The sequence below is a fragment of the Cervus elaphus genome, chromosome 18 (assembly GCF_910594005.1).
Source record: "Cervus elaphus chromosome 18, mCerEla1.1, whole genome shotgun sequence".
Lineage (NCBI taxonomy): Eukaryota > Metazoa > Chordata > Mammalia > Artiodactyla > Cervidae > Cervus > Cervus elaphus.
This window is the reverse complement of record NC_057832.1, coordinates 29,343,562-29,364,618: the sequence shown is the minus strand read 5'-3', so window position 1 is coordinate 29,364,618 and position 21,057 is coordinate 29,343,562. Positions and strand designations below refer to the sequence as shown.

Here is a 21,057-nt window from a genome sequence, read left to right as displayed (position 1 = left end):
TTCCCTGCACTATGCAATAGATTCTCATTAGTTGTCTATGTTATACACAGTATCAATACTGTATATATGTCAATCTCAATTTCCCAATTCATCCCACCCACTCATCCCCCCGATAGCTCAGTTGATAAAGAATCCACCTGCAATGCAGGAGACCCCATTCGATTCCTGGGTCAGGAAGATCGCGGGAGAAGGGTTACCCACTCCAGTATTCTAGAGCTTCCCTGGTGGCTCAGCTGGTAAATAATCCGTCTGCAGTGTGGGAGACCTGGATTCGATGCCTGTGTTGGGAAGATCCCCTGGAGAAGGGAAAGGCTACCCTCTCCAGTATTCTAGCCTGGAGAATTCCAATCCATGGGGAATTAGTCCATGGGGAAATAGTCCATGGGGTCACAAAGAGTCAAACACGAATGAGTGACTTTCACTTTCACCCATCCCCCCTTGGTGTCCATACATTTATTCTCTATGTCTGTGTCTCCATTTCTGCTTTGCAAATAAGATCATCTCTACCATTTTTCTAGATTCCACATATATGTGTTAATGTGTGATATTTATTTTCTGTTTCTGACTTACTTCACTTTGTATGACAGTCTCTAGGTCCATCCACATCTCTGCAATTAGCATGGTTTTGTTCCTTTTTATTGCTGATTAATATTCCATTATATATATGTATGCCTCATACTCTTTATCCATTCATCTGTTGATTGACATTTAGGTTGCTTCCATGTCCTAACTTTTGTAACTAGTGCTGCAGTGAAGACTGGGTTACATGTGTCTTTTGAAATTATTTTCTCTGAGTATATGCCCAGTAGTGGGATTGCTGGGTCATATGGTAGTTCAAAGGACTTCCCTGTTGGTTCAGACAATAATATGCCCACAATATGGGAGACCCTGGTTCAATCCCTGGGTTGAAGATCCCCTGGAGAAGGGAATGACAACCCACTCCAATATTCTTGCCTGGAGAATTCCATGGACAGAGGAGCCTAGTGGGTTACAGTCCATGGGGTCACAAAGAGTCGGGCACGATTGAGTGACTACCACTTCACATCATGGTACTTCTGTTTGTAGATTTTTTTTTTTTTTTTAAGAAACCTCCATACTGTCCTCCATAGTGGCTGTATCAATTTACATTCCCACCAGTAGTGCAAGAAGGTTCTCTTTTCTCCACACCCTCTACAGCATTTATTGTTTGTAGAGTTTTTGATAGTCACCATTCTGACAGGTGTGAGGTGATACCTCATCGTAGTTTTGATTAGCATTTCTCTAATGGTTAGTAATGTTGAGCATCTTTTCTTATGGTTGTTGGCCATCTGTATATCTTCTATGGAGATATGTCTAGTTCTTCCACTTTTTTTTGAATTGGGTTGTTTGCTTTTTGATATTGAGCTGTGTGAGCTGTTTGTATATTTTGGAGGCTAATCCCTGTCAGTCACTTCATTGGCAAATATTTTCTCCCACTCTATGGGTTATCTTTTCATCTTGTTTATTGATGAACATTTTTATGTGATAAATATAGTATCTCTAAATCATGTGGTCTTCTTAATCCTGGCAAGATTTCAAAGTCAAATATAGGTCTACTTAATATTTTTTTGTAATTTTTCCATTACTCCATAGACTTGTTTGTGCATTGTGATCTTATAATAGTTACTTGTAGAGTAACTATACTTTTTATTTTTGAGAATATAAAAGTGATCCCAAAATATAAGAGTGCCAAAAGTTGGTAAAACAAGAAAATTTACAAATTGACTTTGTTTTTTAATGTAGTCCTAAATGGCTTCCCTGATGACTCAGCTGGTAGAGAATCCACCTGCAATACAGGAGATGCAGGTTTGATCCCTGGGTCGGGAAGATCCACTGGAGAAGGGCATGCATCCTTTGTAGGCATGCATCCAGTGATCTTGCCAGGAAAATCCCATGGACAGAGGAGCTTGGTAGGCTACAGTCCCTGGGGTCACAAAAATGTCAGACATGACAGAAGCACCTGAGCACGGCACATCCAGAGTTTATAAAGGCTTGGAGTCATCCTTTTCCGAGCAGTGTGGTCTCCTGAGCCTAATCTTGTTGCAGCCATACCCAGAGCATTGGAAATGGATTTGTTGGACAAGGTATGTCAAGTGGAGACAGATGGCAGAATGTCTTAAAACACAACAGACAGGAACACACGCTTGATCTGGAAAACTACAGGGAGTCATTAGAGGGTGTAATACAATCACAGCAATGTGGCTGGCTGACTATTTGGTGGATAATTTGCAGGACAGATTGGAGATATGAAACTTTCTCAGAGAAAGAATGAGAGGTAACACCAAGACCTGAAAAAAGGATAAACAGAAGTTTGAAAAGAACAGAACAAAAGGGAAAGCCACTCCCAACGCCCTCATCCTCAAAGAGCCTTGCAGAGTTGTAAGAGGGACTAACTGGGATACAGCCTGTCCAGTGCCTTAGGGGGACAGAGGATGAGTCTGGAGAGATCAACACAGGAGTTGTATTTCATTTCCAAGTACATGGGATTCTATGGAAATGCTTGATATGGAACTGTGTATTTACATAAGCTTTTAAAGTTAATTAAACCAATAGATGATAATAAATGGGACTCTTCTGTTGATGGTATTGATAACGCTTCAAAATGACCCTAAGGTATAATTGCTTTCATTTAGTAACATAATTTCTCTCATTTAGTACTGTAAAACAGTTCAGTGTAACTGCATCACTGCACCTCCAAAGAAGCTTTTTTTATTTCCCTTGTCTAGAAGATGCCTGTGAGGCTTAATGACTGAAAGTAGCTGTGTGCCGCTATTTAACATACAGTTTTTAGAAGTTGATGTAAATCATTTAGTGCATAGAGGAGGGACTGAAGGAAGATTATAGGATGCCACACGTCTTGGTACTTCTGCTTATCACTGTGGTCTAAATATTCTCTAATATAACCTTAGATTTTTAAATTTTTGATTGAGGCCCAAAAGACATTTATAACACAACTCTAAATAATTTTCAGAATATGAAATTTAACATCTAATGGTCATAATTACATAAATTGGCTTTTCCAAGGATTTCTGTATTTTTCCACAACTTTAGCATTTTAGAAAAAGAAAAATACAAAATTACTGAATGGTGAAGTTTATGATGTGAGTCTAGTGCAATGATATTTGCTAATACCTTTCTGTAAGCCCACTTATAACCAGAATTAGGGAGGAGATGATTAAGCATGTTAATGCAAGTGTATTGAAAAACATGGTGTTTTGAATGGAGTAGATCCACTTCCACAAGGGTGCAGGGAGGGATGTTCAACTCCTCCACTGACAGGAGGAGATGAAAGTAGGCGTGATATTGTTATAATATGTAACTTTTTTTATCTGTGCACCAGACATTGAGCTAGGCACAATTAAAACATTTTTCTTGTTTAGTATGCACACCAGCACCAGAAACAAGTTTCTCATTTAATATGCATACCAGTACCATAAATATTTTGGCCTTCCCGGTGGCTCAGTCAGCAAAGAATCTGCCTGCAATGCAGAAGACCCGGGTCCAACCCCTGGGTTGGGAAGATTTGGAGAAGGAAATGGCAACCCACTCCACTATTCTTGCCTGGAAAATCCCATGGACAGAAGCCTGGCAGGCTACAGTCAATGGGGTCACAAGAGTCAGATACAACTTAATGAGTAAACCACCACCACCGTAAGTATTTAACTTCCACTTTGCAGATTAGGAAACTGAATCCCACAGCAATTAAATAATTTGCCCAAGAACACATAATAGTTAAGTGGTAGAGCCAGTATTTGCATCAGGGCTGTTTCACTTCTAGTTAACTAAAGATGTAAATTTGGAAGAGACGATGTTAACATTATAGATAATTTCAAACTCAAAAACAAGGAGACTGAAGTCATAAGAAAGAGCAAATGAAGAATGAAAATATGAAATTAAAACAATCTGAGGAACTAAGAATGAATTAAGCTTTCTTTAATCTTGAATAATGCCAAAGGTAAAATCATTGTTTGATTTGTCTAGAGTTTCGATGAAGTGAAATGTTAGTTGTTCAGTCATGTCTGACTCTTTGCAACCCTATGGACTGTAGCCTGCCAGGCTCCTCTGTCCATGGGGATTCTCCAGGTAAGATTACTGGAGTAGATAGCCATTCCCTTCTTCAGGCAATCTTCCTGACCCAGAGCTTGAACCCGAGTCTCTTGCATTGCAGGCAGAGGCTTTATTATCTGAGCCACAAAGGCTTCAGAGAATTTCCATAGTGTTTTTATAAACATGAGTCAGTTCACCTTTTACTTACTAAAAATAAGCAAAGCATGGTTTTGTTCAGACAGGTGAACAAAAGTATAATTGGAGAGAGCATAAAATGAAGTATTAGTTTCAGTTAAGAAATACATGTCACACCTTTATTGCAAAACACATGTACCTTCAGTTTTACCAGTAGCATATTTTACATGTAGAGAATATGAGTTTAAAAATTCAACATGATAGTTGATGTTAAACAGAGGCAGAAGCCATGGACCTGATAACCGTCTTTATTGTTTACTTATTTTTCTGCCTAACCCCAAGTGAAATCCTTAACTAGAGTTATTAGGAAAGGATGTCATTGATGTAGTAACAAAGAGTTGTTTGCCTAACACCCTATTCACCAAGTGGGCAATTTGCACTACAAATGCCCTAAGGTCAATGAAGCAAGAAATGCAAGGTTATGGTTATATTTAGTACTAAAATTTCATCATTTATTTATAACAAATCATTTTACTACACCTTGTTAGAATAGGTTTCTTCTCAAAAATGAAACTGAAGCTTGTATTATTTTTTATTTTATTTTATAGTTGATTTACAATGTGTTAGTTTCAAGTGTATAGCAAAGTGATTCAATTATACACACACACACACACATATATATGTATATATATATATGGACTTCCCTGGTAGCTCAGCTGGTAAAGAATCCACCTGTAATGCAGGACCCCCTGGTTTGATTCCTGGGTCAGGAAGATCCCCTGGAGGATAATAGGGTACCCATTCCAGTATTCTTGGGCTTCCCTGGTAGCTCAGGTGGTAAGGAATCTGCCTGCAATGTGGGAGATCTGGGTTCGATCCCTGGGTTAGGAAGATCCCCTGGAGGAGGACATGGCAACCCACTCCAGTATTCCTGCCTGGAGAATCCCCATGGACAGAGGAGCCTGGCAGGCTACAGTCCATGGGTTTGCAAAGAGTCAGACATGACTGAGCTACTAAGCATAGCACAGCACATACATATATCTGTCCTTTTCCCATGTAGACTATTGTAGAATATTGAGAAATTTCCTATGTTATACAGTAGGTCTCTGTTGACTATCTGTTTTTTATATAGTGGTGTGTGTATGTTAATACCAAACTCCTAATTTTTCCTTCCCTCTGCCTTTCCCTTTTGGTAATTGCTAGTTTGTTTTTAAAGTCTGTGAGTCTATTTTTATAAAAAAAAGTTTATTTGTATCACTTTTTTAGATTCCACATATAAATGATAATATATATTTGCCTCTGTGTGTCTGACTTCAGTTAGTATGATAATCTCTAGGTCCATCCGTGTTGCTGTAAATGGCAGTATTTCATTCTTTTGACAGCTGAATAATATTCCACTATATATATATACAACATTTTCTTTACCCATTCCTTTGTTGACGGACATTAAGGTTGCTTTCGTGTCTTGACTATTGTAAACAGTACTGCAATGAACATTGAGTTGCATATATCTTTTCAAGTTATTATTTTCTCCAGTATATGCCGAGAAGTAGGATCGGTGGGTCATATGGTAATTCTATTTTTAGTTTTTTAAGAAACCCCCACACTATTCTCCATCGTGGTTGTACCAGTTTACATTCCCTCCAACAGTGTAGGAGGGTTCTCATCTCTCCACACCTTCTCTAGCATTTATTGTTTGTGGACGTTTTGACAATGGCCATCCCGATCAGTGTGACCTGTTTTTTTGATTTGCGTTTCTCTAATAAGTGATGTTGAGCATCTTGTGCTTTTTAGCCATCTGTACATCTTCTTTGGAGAAATGTCTATTTAGATCTTCCACCCATTTTTTAATTGGGTTTTTTTTTTTAATATATTGTTTCATGAGCTCTTTGTATATTTTGGAGATTAATCTGTTGTCAGTGGCTTCCTTTGCAACTACTTTCTCCCACTCTACGGGCTATCTTTGTTTTGCTATGGTTTGCTTTGCTGTACAAAAGTTTTTGAGTTTAATGAGGTCCAGCTTATTTATTTTTGTTTTTCATCTACAAATTGGATCCAAAAAGATATTGCTGCAATTTGTGTCAAAGAGTGTTCTAAGAGTATTATAGTATCAGGTCTTACATTTAGGTCTTTAATCCATTGAGTTTATTTTTGTATATGATGTTAGTGTTCTAATTTCTTTATTTTTACTTATAGCTGTACCGTTTTTCCAGCACAAATTATTGAAGAGACTGCCTTTTCTCCATTGTATATTCTTGTTTCCTTTGTCTTAGATTAATTGACCATAGGTGCATGGGTTTATTTCCAGGCTTTCTAACCTATTCTATTGTGTTTCCCTTTTTGTGCTGTTACAATACTATTTTGATAACTGTAGTGTTGTAATATCATTTGAAGTCAGAAAGCCAGTTCCTCCATCTTTTGTTTTTCTCTGTCAAGATTGTCTTGTCAATTCTGGGTTTTTTACATCTCCATACAAACTTAAAAAAAGCAGTTTGTTCTATTTCTATTAAAAATGTTGTTGGTAATTCAATTGGAGTTGCATTGAATCTGTAGATTTCCTAGGGTGGTATTTTGACAGTATTGATTCTTTCCATCTGAAAACATGATATATCTTTCCATCTGTGTGTGTCATCTATTTGATGATTTCTTTTATCAGCATATTGTAGTTTTTAGGTTACAAGTTTTTGTCTCAGATAAGTTTATTACTTTTGATTCAGAGGTAAATAGGATGTTTCCTTAATTTCTCTTTATGAGCTTTTGTTGATAGTGTATAAAAATGCAACAAATTTCTATGTATTGATTTTGTATCCTACAATTTTACTGAATTCATTGATAAGCCGTAGTAATTTTCTGGTTAAAGCCTGTATCAGAGGCTTTAACTACATCAGAGCCTGGATTTGCAATATGGCTGCTGTCAGGGAAGGAAGACTTTTTTTTATCTCAGGGTCACTTGTTTCAGTTTTGCCTGGAATATGAAAACAGGCTGGAGATAACAAAACAAAGGTGGCAACGAAAAGAAGAGAGTGTGGACATAAAAGATAAGCTTAAGGATGGAAAGAGTTTGAAAAAGATGATGAAAATGGAGGAAAATCCTGAAAAAAATATATAGCATGAAGACCCTAATTTGTTTAAAAATATTTAAAAGTCAGTAGGTAATATATATGTAGTAAGAGTAGGTGATCAGTTCTGGGTGTTCATTGGAAGGAATGATGCTGAAGCTGAAACTCCAATACTTTGGCCACCTCATGCGAAGAGTTGACTCACTGGAAAAGACCCTGATGCTGGGAGGGTTTGGGGGCAGGAGGAGAAGGGGACAACAGAGGATGAGATGGTTGGATGGCATCACAGACTCGATGGACATGAGTTTGGGTAGACTCCGGGAGTTGGTGATGGACAGGGAGGCCTAGCGTGCTGTGATTCATGGGGTCACAAAGAGTCAGACACGACTGAGCGACTGAACTGAACTGAAGAGTAGAAGAAGCTAAAGATAACATTCTTATGAGTTACATATAAATTGGTCAAAATAAAAACTGCACCAAAGGTACACAGTAAGTCAGTCTTTATTTTAGACTGTTACACTGGAGAGAAGCTAAAATCAACTATGCAGAAACACGAGGCATTTCTAAGCACTGGGGTGAGCTAGTGGGGAAACACTGGAGGATATTAGAGATTGATCCTTGGGATGTTTTGAGCACATAGAGTTACTCCTGAGTCTGCAGATGTTTTTGTGTTTGTGTGATTAGACCGTCTGTGTTTGCTACTTGGTGCCCAATGAAGAAAATAGGCACCCACCAACCTACAGAGACTGGGAAATCAGGACACTATCTTTGATGTTTCCATGACAGAGATGGTTCCCAACTCTTGAGAAAGACATTTCCTGGGTTGTAAAACACTGACAAGAGGCTAGAAGTTTTACACAGATTTCAAAGGGGCAGAAAGAAAATTTACAACTTCAAGTTTTCTAAAATAAATTAACTAAGAGAAGGGAGGTCAGAGGCCCAGAGTCAGGAAGAAATCAGTCTAAAATTTAATCAAGCCAAGGGTAATGTTAAGGCTGTCTTGGTTACATTCTATTAATAGTAATCTGACAATTGGAAATACAATACCAGTGGCTTTTTCAAGAAAACAACAAATGTTCTGGGCTTTCCAATTCATTTTTTTCCCTTATCCATTAAATATTTACTGCAAAACTCTTTTAAGGGATCCAGATATAAAGATGTTGAATAAGATGAAATCTCTGGTCAGAAGGTTCTCATAGGCTAGTGGGGGTAAAGGCAAGTAAACAGATAATTGTAAACAGTCTTAAACAGTGTTAAGTCTACAAAACTGTGCAAACAGAGAGGATAGAGCGTAACTCCACCTGGGCAGTTTAAGAAAGTCAGAGGAGGTTTGTAGAGGAAGGAGATCCAGTCCTAAAGGATGACTTAGCAAGATGTGGGGCAATGAGGCGTGGAGAACCACGTACATGAAATAACACAGGAGCAAGAAAGCAGCGTGTCAGTTCCTGGAAAAGCAAATGGCTCTCAGTGGCGAGAATTCAGGGAAACCGTGAGGCAGTGATGGAAAATGAGGACGTTTTGTTTTCTGCCCTAGTAAGAATTTGGCCTTCAGCTGATAGGTATTGGGAAGACTGCGATGCTCATATCTGCATTTTAGAAATACACCCTTGAGGTCAGGATGGGTGATGGTCAGGATACTGTGATGGGAATGGCATGCAGCAGGAGACCAGAGGAAAGTGGGCAGTGATCTAGAAGAGAACATGGGGTCAGGCAATACTGAGTACATTGAATAAATCAGACCTGCTACTGATGTGATCACAGAGGGAGTGCAGAGATTAAAATTGATTTAGAAACTTCCCTTTGAAGTGGAAGAGATGTGTAGCATCTCTTCAAGAAGGGGAATGAAGAAAGAGTTACATAAGTTATGGGTCTTTTACTTCAATAGGTAGAGAGTGATTCTGAACCTACATATCTTACAGTTGTTTTAAAGTTCAGATAAGATGGTTATTTTAAAATGTCTTCTAGGAGATCTAGGCAAATAGGATCCTCCATTCTTTTCCCATCTCAATTCCCGTCTCAATTCTTTATTGCATTCATATCAGTTATCAATATATAAGTAAGTACATAAATAATAGCTTTCACTTTCAAAAGTCCATGTGAATTTTTAAGACAATTTCTGAAGACGTAAGACATCAACAACTCAATAATAATTGTTATGGTGGCTCTGGAGTTTGTACATGTCTGGCAAGAGGAATCTGATCCCAAAGTTACAATATTAGAGACTTTCTAACTAGTGTGATTAAAAAAAAAATATTAACTGTATATCTGTTTTTCCTCTACTTTGATTTCTCCTTTCTGCTTACCCTCATCTCACTTTCATTACACTGATGAATTCTGATTTTACAATGCCTTCTGGAGGTGTATTGCACACAATACTACTGGGACTGTTAAAAATCAACAATAACAATCTCCACATTTCTGTGATTAAAAAATAATCAGGATGATGCAAGTGACATTTATGGAATAGGACTATATATATATATATATGTATATATATATGCCTTAGATTAAAATATAGTCCATTGTATTTTAATGTATTATGTACATTAAAAATGTATTTAATGTATTAGTGTTGTGTTCTTAGTGACTGAGCCCCTAAACTATAAAAACCTTGACTCCATAAAGACCTTCATAAACCAAGGTTTGTCTTTTATATTACATTTAAGCTTCACCACAATGAGTGCAATAAACTTTTAGTATATACTTTTTCCAAGCAAAGAAAAAGTCTTAGCTTCTGACCTCAGTTCTCATCTTGTTTTATTTCTCTGGAAATCTTCATGAATTTTTAGTTTAATTACTTCAAGCAGATGTTCAGTTCTCTTATTCTATGGTAGGAAACAGCAGAATGAAAGGAGATACTTTAGAAGAGTTAGATTTTGGTGGTATCTATGAAAATAGATTAAACAAGGGGACATTTGGGAGTTACTTTAAAGATGCAAAATACATGTTTAAATTGATTGAAATGGCAAATTATTAAAAAATATTCTTGAGATTATATTTGTGAAGAAAAATGTTAAATGGGAGTCACCAACTTAAATATTTAAATATGTTTTTGAGCTCATAAAAATAAACTCAGGCATTTTCATCTTATTTCTCAATTTCTTGTTATTGGGTTTCACAACCAAGGTTGAACAAAATATTTTTCAGTTAAGGCATCAGAGCAAGACTAAATTGTAACATGTGGACAATGATTCATTCATTTATTTCTGTGTTATGTATTTCATGTAAAATATGCATATTTTTAGGATTTGGTTAAAATGTCTAGAGCTTGATGTGGACTGAGGGGATGAGTATGTTATCTAAAAGCAAAGCAGTCCTTCCAAATTTTTCATGTTGCAAATGCCAAAAAATATAGAATATTTAATACAGAAAGGCAAGCATAAGGAGGATTCTAAATGTTGGCATCACATTCAGAATAACAAGAAATTAACCTCAGAAAAGGCTTCCCTGGTGGCTCAGACAAAAGAATTTGCCTGCAATGCTGGAGACCCAGGTTCGATCCCTGGGTCAGGAAGATCCCCTGGAGAGGGGAATGGCAACCCACTCCAGTATTCTTGCCTGGAGAATCCTGTGGACAGAGGAGCCTGGCAGGCTATAGTCCATGGGGTTGCAAAAAGTCAGGACACGACTGAGTGAGGAGCACTTCACTTCAACTTCAGAAAGGTTAAAGACCAAAAAAAAAGAAACAGGTTATGTTCTGTGCCTGAATGAGTTGTAGAACTATGTTATTCACCATAATGGTAATCAGACGTGCCTGCCTGGATTTATGGGGATGCACATTCAGATAATCAGAGTCTCAAATGGTTCTATAATGGAGACATATGGTGGCTGAAAATGTCCTAATAAGAGGAGGGTTGATATGGAAAAATGGCATTTCCATTTCTCTCTATGGAAAGATTATAAATTAACCTGATATTTTATATGTTTGTGTTTAGTTTACTGCTATATTTTCTCTAATAGTGTCATGTAAAACTGTTCTTACCTCCTTAAAATAATGTTTATGTATATATGATCATATGGAAATGTTAATTGGACTTATTATGGTGACTGTATATATCTAAAATTAATGTAGTGTTATATGTTAATTATACCTAAAAAAAAAAAAGATTGTTGTCATAATTAACTGGGATGATGTGTGTAATATTCATGGCACAGTGCCTGACCAAGGATGGACAATCAGTAACTATTCATCAAATGAATGTTTTCACCCAGGTATAAAGAGAGGCTTAAAGGGGTGTCCCACAGAGAAGTGAATGACGTTAGGTATGAAATCTAGATGAATTTGTTTTATATGCTTCTCTTTCATAAGGCGGTTTGGTTCTAATCAAACCTCAAGAGAATAAGGGCAGAAAAATCTTAAAGCAATCCTTTTCAAATTTTACCTGCATACAGATCACCCAGGGGTCATTTTAAAATGCAAGTCACAATTTATGGGTGGGAACTGAGAGACTGCATTTCTAGCAAACTCCAGATTGTGCATATGCCACCGGCTGTCCGCTGAATACACCTTAGCACAGTCCTTGAGCAGTGGAGTACATGGCCATTGAAGAAATACTGTACTTAGGCCCATATTCGTCTAGTCCAACCTTCAGTTAACTAGAACAGTAACTTCAGGTTAGTTAATTTATCTGTTTACGTAGCAGAAGATTATTTCATGTCTACTAGGTGCCTGGTGCTCTTCGGGTTCTAAGTATAATATAATGAGCAAGGCAGCTAAGAACCATGCCCTTGTCAAGCTCGTACTCTAGAAGCAGGATCAGATACTAGACATGTAAACAATTCATTACAATAGTTTCTAGTGAAACTAGAAAATGAGGCTTTAAATTATTAGACTTGCTCACTAGTGAGTAAGACTCACTAAAATGAAAATAAAATGAAGCTACTATGAAATTGTATCTGGTCAGTCCCTGATAGCTCAGTTGGTAAAGAATCCTCCTGCAATGCAGGAGACCTCGGTTCAATTCCTGGGTTGGGAAGATCCCCTGGAGAAGGGAAAGGCTACCCACTTCAGTATTCTGGCCTGGAGAATTCCATGGACTGTATTCCATGGGGTCGCAAAGAGTCAGACACGACTGAACGACTTTCACTTTCAAGGCTCCCCTCGCAAGGAGACAACTGAACTGAAACCTGCATGGTGAGAAGCAGTCTACTGTGTGGAGATATGAAAGATTCATGAAAAGCGAAGAACAAAAATGAGGCAACAATGAGATTGGCCTGTAGGAGAAAGAGGAAAAAAGCCACTGTGGCTAGGACATAATACTGGTATTTGGATGCAAGACCGAGATGGGCAGTCAGGAGCCATTGGGGGCAAACAGGCAAGGTCACACTTGACAAAGCTCGGGGGGCTAGGGAGGAGTAAACTAAATGCTAAAATCTTGGCGGTCGGCTCCAAAGTGGATCTTTAGAGCTCCACAGAGGGTTAAGGAGACTCTAGAAGGAACGTAACTACAGGAAAATATATTAATATATAACTAAACCAAAAATGATGAGTGAAAAAGAGCCAACATAAGATGTGGGACACAAGTTGAAAAAAAAGCATTCAAAAAGCAAAAAAGGTTAAAATTGTATATCTCTTAGGTTTATACTATGAAAGAAAGTGAAGTCAAAGTGTTAGTTACTCAGTTGTGTCCAATTCTTTGCGACCCCATAGTCTGTAGCCCACCAGGCTTCTCTGTCCATGGGATTTCCCAGGCAAGAGTACTGGAGTGGGTTGCCATTTCCTCCTCCAGGGGATCTTCCCAACCCAGAGATCAAACCTGGGTCTCCTGCATTGTATGCAAATTCTTTACTGCTTGAGCCACCAGGGAACTCAGATTTATGCTTATGCAACAGAAATATATTACTTATGTCATCCAAATTAATGTAATAACACACAGGTAGCAGTCTCTCCTCAAATGCTACAGAATGAATTCAATTTTCTGAGTAGAAATGATTAGGTAACTATTATAGAAAACAATACTGTAGCCCCAAACTTGCCTTACATTTTAGAGACTATTAGAAACAAAAGTGGATGAGAGTAAATGAAACAATAAAAGATAGCAACAAAGGAACTAAAACATATGCAAGTCACTCTTTGCACTAACAAAAAAAGTCTAGTAAACACAAGAGTCATCACTGTTATTTAAATTATAAAATATTACATGCCTTGTACTATAACAATTTTCTCACTCTATCATATAATCTATCATGTTCTTTATTGGGATATAAGCCTAACTCAAAAGAGATCTCACAGGTCAGAGTAACTAAAGGAGAATAAATGATGTAAAGATGACTCAGCTTCATTTTAGTGAGTCTTACTAGTGGGCAAGTCTAATAATTTAAAACCTTGCAAACTAGTGATTGTTAACATGTAAGTGCATTATAATTGACTTTTGATTTTGCCTGATGAATATGTTATTTTTTTTAAACTTTTTTTTTCTTTCCATTTATTTTTATTAGTTGGAGGCTAATTACTTTACAATATTGTAGTGGTTTTTGCCATACATTGACGTGAATCAGCCATGGATTTACATGTGTTCCCCATCCTGATCCCCCCTCCCACCTCCCTCTCCATCCCATCCCTCTGGGTCTTCCCAGTGCACCAGCCCTGAGCACTTAGAGCATTTCCAATTGACTTCTGATTTTTTGTCTTGTTTTTCAAATACATGAATAAACGACTGTCCATTAAAATGATCCTCCTAATCCTCCATCAGTGACAAAGCTGAGTTGTTTGCTTGTAATAATGAACAAAGGCAAGATTAGTCACCTTTTCTCATCTGAATGCATAATGCCTTAAAGCATACATTTCTGATATACTCATCCAGAATTATGGATATATTCTGTGGAACAATAGCAGATTAATTTTGCTTGTGTGTATATTATTTTCCCCTGTTTGAATGACCTCATTAGCTCCTACGCTTACCAGCTATGCAACAGAGTTCAGACTTTTTTCATACTGTATTTTGACCATTTATTTGTAATTATTCTAGATTTCTTTGGCATTTATTAACAGCAACAATATTTTCTTTCTCATTGGCCTTTTGTATATCTTACTTCACTCACTCAAAAAAACACCAAATAAGTGCCAGACTCTAGGGCTTTGGGGTAACAGGAAGAGTGAAGTGAGATGAAGCTAGAAAAGGAAGCAAGAGCCACGTGGTTTGAAGTCTTGTAAACTTTTGAAAAATCTAGCCTTTATCTTAAGAGCAAAAGGAAACTACTGAAGAGTTTTAAGCACTGGCGTGGCAACATCTTACTTCTGCTATTTGCACACCTTGTTTTTTTCTTCCCCCTTACCAAATGGGATCGCTATAGCCAGTGGTTTTATAATACTGTCCTACTATTTATGCTTCCTGTCTATTTCCAGGTAACAAAGTCATCTTTAAATGAAAGAAAAAGGTTGCCAGGTGTACAAAAATAAATTCCCTGGGAGACACAAGAGTTTACAAATAGTGACGATGAGTTGGTTTCATGAAAACAAATGGTGCATGCTATGGATAGAATCATTATTTGTGAATGATAGCTCATCTCCAACAATTAAATAAAGGGGGTAGACATATTTCACTAATGTCCTTTATTGCAGAGATTAATATCTATAAACATCATTTCCTAGGCAGGTATTACAGCATAAAATACTTGAAGCAATGTGTTTGATCTACACACCTAAGCACTGATAATAAAAAAGCCTCATTTGGGGATCTATCTGTTTATTCATTCCTGGTATTCTTTTAACATCTGGCTGTAATAGGCAGTGACTCTTTTTGTTTGTTTGTTCGTTTTTTGGCTTTTAACAGAGAACAAAAGGAAAGTAAGCTAATTTATTCTGGTGCCCATCTGGTTTCAGTTGCTCATTTTACATTATTTGAAAATGATGGACTGTTGGTGATGATGTCTTTCCCAGGAGAAGAAGTTGACAGACAGCTGTGCAGAGACGCCATCTTCCCCATCCCTGTTGCCTGCGATGTGCCCTGTCCCAAGGACTGCGTGCTCAGCATGTGGTCCGCCTGGTCCTCCTGCTCTCACACCTGCTCAGGCAAAACCACAGAAGGAAGACAGATACGAGCCCGGTCCGTCCTGGCCTACGCAGGGGAGGAAGGTGAGGTTACCAGCTCCAGAAGGGACGCAGACCTCTTCCAGGAGCTGCTGTGCCTTTCATTGTGTGTACAGCCCAGATACAGTGGTAGTTCCACAAAAATCAGCTTCCTGAAACCCAGCAAACCGTGGAGATTTAATATCTGGTGACATATTAGGCAGCTTGCTCCTGTTCCTTAAATTAACCTTGAACATAGATCTTTAGTAAAAGAGAAAAGACTTTGAAAAGTGAATTCACTTTTCCTTTCCTCCTTCTTCATAACTCAGGTTCTTTCTACTTCAAAGTGTCACACTTGTGGAGAAATCTGAAAATGACTCCTGAAATTCCAAATGTCAGGTTTCATTGTTTTCTCTCTATTTCAGTAGTCAGTTTTCCCCAGTGAAATCCTGTTCTACCTTCTCATAAATACTAAACTTTATTTAAAATAATCACCACCGTGACTATTGCTTGACTGAAAATGACATGGATTTTCTACCGTTTGGGTTTCTGAACATAGGCCCTGAGTCTCATATGTAGATTGTGTTCACTTTTAAAATATGTTGCTCCTAAATCACTTCATGCTATTGGGTGAATAAAGCACAAGCTTTTCATATATTCATACCATGCAAGCCCCATTGTCAGGAAATACAAGGCTCTTGGTAATTGTCTCTCAAGTTTGTATCTGAATGCTAATTTGGCCTCTGTGTGACTGGGTGATATAATGTCATACTTAATCTTGTCATTCTGGAAAATAACACAGGGGTAAGGAAAACACAGAAATAAGTCAAGTTCTGTCACATGTCGCATGTTCTGTCTCAAGAATATAGGCATACGTTATTTAAATATTATCAGGCTGAATGACTCTTTTCATTCACATTTAACACTAGTTAATGATTTCTATTTGTAGTAAGCACATGTTTCTTTATGTATACCCCCAGTTAATCAATTTTAGAAGAGTTTTCACATTGCCTATTTCATTTTTCTGTTTATGAAACATTTTAGTGATAGAAATCTGCTAGTGTTCTTTCTTTAATCAAATTTGCTTTCTTTGTATGTGATTCTGTGCAAAAATATAAGGCCAAAAATATGTTGGCCTTGAAGCATAGGAGAAAATTTAACATATTTAAAATAGTCAACCTATGAGAAAATTTAGAATTTTTTGTGTCCAAACACTTTTTTCTTGTCACCTCAATATAAATGTAATTTTTTGCTACCAAAATAAGAATGTATCTGTGGAACCTAATAGAAAAAATAGAACCTTTCCAAGAAAAAATTATATTCCTTATGTTGTCAAACAATAACTCTAACCTTGTATAGATCATATTCAGACTTCACACTCTATCAGCTCGAATTATGTCTTGGGCTTCATTAAAATTAAATCTGTGGTCACCCTGCTTCCTGTAAATCCATTATACTCTGCAGACACTTGCTGTGTGACTAGTAATGACTGACTTTTCGCCCCAGGAGTCACATGGCTGAGATTCTGCCATGCTTGCAGAACTCACCAGATCATTATTTCCGTAGACATGATGCTTCACACTGAAAGGTCATGAAATGCTTTAAAGGCAGGAATTTATGATTGCTCTTTGGTATGTATCATCTGCTTAGTTTGAAAGGATGGGACTTGGATAATTTTTAATGAAGGCTAACAGCTGCATCATAAGAAACACGTGCTGGAGAATTATAAATGTGTAAATAGTTAATCATAAAGGTGAGGTGAAAGTCGCTCAGTTGTGTCCGACTCCTTGAGACCCCATGGACTATACAGTCCATGAAATTCTCCAGGCTGGAATACTGGAGAGGTAGCCTTTCTCTTCTCCAGGGCATCTCCCCCACCCAGGGATCCAACCCAGGTCTCCCACATTGCAGGTGAATTCTTTACCAGCTGAGCCACAAGGGAAGCCCATGAACTCAAAACATCATTTTAAGTGGAAACTGTAGAGGATATTCAGTCAATGGGGAATCTGCTGTTATTTGTCTCTGTTAATAACAGCTACAGAAACTGGTATCATTATGTGAAATATTTAATAAAGGATTTGTCTTTTAAAGACAATTTAATACCTGTTATTTGCTTGACACTAAAACACATTTTCTTTCCTTCAAAATAAGTCTTTTCTAATTCTGAAAATATTTTTAAATGATTTAGAAACTAATTTGCAGGAAGTTTTAAAATACATTTCCCTGCCAATTAGATAACATTTTTATAATTCAGCACAAAAGCAATTTTTTCTATTATTCCCCCCAAATTAATACTTGTACGTGTCATGTGCGCATATATGTAAGACGTTTCAGTTGTTTCTGACTCTGCAACACTGTGGACCATAGACCACCAGGCAAGAATACTGCAGTGGGTTGCCATACCCGCCTCCAAGAGATCTTCCCAACCCGAGAATTGAACATCTCCATCATTAGCAGATGGGTTCTTTACCGCTAGTGCTATCTGGGAAGCCTGATCTTCTTAATTATCTGTGGATCAGAATATTATTGTAATAACCTTAAGGGTAAAGATCAAGAATGCTGCAGTGGGTTGCCATACCCGCCTCCAAGAGATGTTCCCGACCAAGAATCGAACGTCTCCATCATTAGCAGATGGGTTCTCTACTGCTAGTGCTATCTGGGAAGCCTGATCTTCTTAATTATCTGTGGATCAGAATATTACTGTGATAAACCTTAAGGGTAAAGATCACATTAATAAAATTATATATTGATTGTTTAGACATGAAATTAAATGATTTTCTGGTGAAATAACTTACAGGACAAGTCCATGTGCAAAGCATTTATCTGGATTTACAAAATAAATGCTGTAACCTATTCATTTGTACTTTATCTCAGTAAAATGTCACCATTATACATTATACTGGAGATTATATAACCTCTGTATTGATGAAGTCAAAGTTGTACTGCAGTAAGCCCATAAATTCAGTAACTAAATAGAATAATTGTTTTTCCCTCTTGGGAATTTTGCTGCAGCGACAGGTAACTCTCCATGACAGTCTGTCCTCCATGAAATGTCTCAGCATTACACCTCGGTATGAGAGCCTACCTCACAATCTTCATGCCAGAGGAAGAAAACAGCTGGGGACTCTTACCTGTTTTAAGAGAGTCAGCAATTAAATTCTTTCATCCAGAGTGATTTATATCATTTCAGTTGACATTTCATTATCAAAGCAGGTCATATAATCATGACTTGGATTTGAACCTAATTTCATCAGGGGCAGGGGAAATACATTTCTACTGTGTGCTGGAGAGAAAGGAATGCTGGCTACTGATCCTACCCCTGGTTTATCAGTCTTCTTTTGTGTATGTATCTGTGTATCTACCTCTATGTCTGTATGTATCTATATCCATGTGTGTATATATAAGTGTGTGAGATAGAGGAGTATTCCATATGACCCCAATGAACTAGACACACTCTCCACTGTTAAAATGTTATGACTCATTATTTCCTTATTCCTGTTAAAAGAATGGTAAAATAATAGAGTAGCACTTTTCTTTACCTCATGCTATACTTTCTTTTCCCCTTCCTTCCTGTCCTTTCTAGTCTCTTTAGCTCCCTTTGTTAACAGTTTTATCTGCAAAGTTATTAAGTGGGGCCAAACAGTTGAGCATCTGTGCCAGCAGGTGGGCAGGAGAGGGGTCTGTAGTGATCCAGGGTGAGTTGTCAGAGCCCAGCCTGAGTGAGGTGGGCATCCCAGTGAGAAAAGGGCGGCCTGACGTGAAGTGTCTGAGACACTGAGAAGTCTAAAGGGAGGGACACATGGATTGCACAAGAGTAAAAGCAGCAACCCAACACAGGATGCCAGGGCAAAAGCAGGATGCAGAGGGAATCTCAGCATTGAGGAGACCAGCCCAGTGCGGGGTGCCGGAGCCAAGCAGGGTGGAGGAGGGTTTCAATAATGTGGAGTGGTTGAATGCAGGGTGTCAGAGTATGAGCAGGGTGATGACGATGGCCCGTGGGTAGAGCAGTGAAGATGGCAGTGGGAGGTTGGTGACGGGGGTTGGTTGACCAAATAGGTACATGTATTAAACATAATAGTTGGGTTTCTTATCGCTAAAGAAGGGAGTTTTGAATATGTTAAGAAAGAAAACTAGAGTAAACCTTGTTGTATTATATTGGAATTTGAAGTTATCAGTGTGAATTCCTGGTGTTCAATTTGTAAATCTAGACATAAAAGTGAAAGTGTAGTCACTCAGTCGTGTCCAGCTCTTTGCAACCCTGTGGACTATACAGCCCATGGAATTCTCCAGGCCAGAATACTGGAGTGGGTAGCCTTTCCCTTCTCCAGGAGATCTTCCCAACCCAGGGATCAAACCCAGGTCTCCCGCCTTGCAGGCGGATTATTTACCATCTGAGCCCCAGGGAAACCCAAGAATGCTGGAGAGGGTAGCCTTCTCCAGGGGATCTTCCCAACCCAGAAATTGAAGCGGGGTCTCCTACATTGCAGGCAAGTTCTTTACCAACAGAGCTATCAGGGAAGTCCTAGACATAGAAATACATAAAATTCAAATATAAGTATGATATATATTCATATTATAGACATATACATGTGTTAGCTCTGTACTGAAATGACATGAGAGCAGTCAGTGCATTCAGCACTGAGACCTTGATGTCTATTACCATCCTCCCATGAAAGGAGCCAGGGCTTCTTGGAGAAATAGCTGATTCTAGGGCTGGGATAGCAAAAGTACAAGATGTGCCTGGAGGATCTTGTGCCAGAAAGAAAAGAAGAGGAAAATATTTCAAAAGGTCACACTATTGTATATATAAAACAGATAACTAATAAGGACCTACCGTATAGCATAGAGAACTCTACTCAATATTCTGTAATAACCTATATGTGAAAAGAATCTGAAAAAAAGTGGATACACACACACACACACATATATATATAACTGAATCACTTTGCTTTATACCTGAAGCTAACACAACATTGTAAACCAACTCTACTCCAATATAAAAATAAAAGTGAAATTAAAAAAAGGTCAGGGACGCTAGCTTGAAGAGTCTCCCACTGGCCACATACAGGAGAAATGTGAATGCAAATTAACAATAATAACTATTTATATACATTAAGATAGGAAACCATGAATCCATACTTGATATAAATAAATTAATTGAAAGTTTGATGAAGAGCATTATATTTACAGTATTAAGTATCCTTCTAATGAAGAAGTTTGACAGACACTATGTTAATTCAATAAGCAAAATTTACATCATCAGTAATGGGGCAAATACAAAGGATGTGTACCTGGTGTGGTACGAAGAGAGCATGATGTCATGTCTGTACCATCCCTGTCAAAGATGCATATTATAGAATCTGATCATGAGGGAACATCTGACAAACCCTACCTGGAAGATATTCTACAAAATAACTGGCCCCTAATCTTCAAAAGTGTTTAAGTTATGAAAATTAAGGAAAGACTGAGAAAGATTGAAGGAAACTAGCTGGACATAAGCTCTAAATGCAACAGTTGATTCTGAAACAGGTCCTTTTATTATAAAAAATGTTTTGAGATAATTGGCAAGTTTAAATGGGTCTGAGGATTGGATGGAAATAATGCATAAGTATTAGTTGCCTAATATTGAATATGCTTATATATAGAAAAATGCCCTTGATTGCAGGAAATACATACTGAAGTATTTCGGGTAATGGGGCATCATTTCAATAACTTCTTCCGTATGATTGAGGGGAAAAATTATTGGTAACATTCTAAATATCCCTATAGTTTTGGGGTTAGTTCAAAGTT

At 37.8% G+C, this 21,057-nt stretch overlaps 1 protein-coding gene across 1 annotated transcript in view; it reads left to right on the top strand.

The window, feature by feature from the left end:
• The window catches only part of THSD7A (thrombospondin type 1 domain containing 7A), a 463,607-nt gene that overhangs the window by 342,162 nt on the left and 100,388 nt on the right, over nt 1-21,057 (top strand). The window contains exon 7 of the mRNA XM_043872412.1: nt 15,139-15,333. Within this exon, the coding sequence (XP_043728347.1) occupies nt 15,139-15,333 (195 nt within the window). The remainder of the gene's footprint in view (nt 1-15,138; nt 15,334-21,057) is intronic.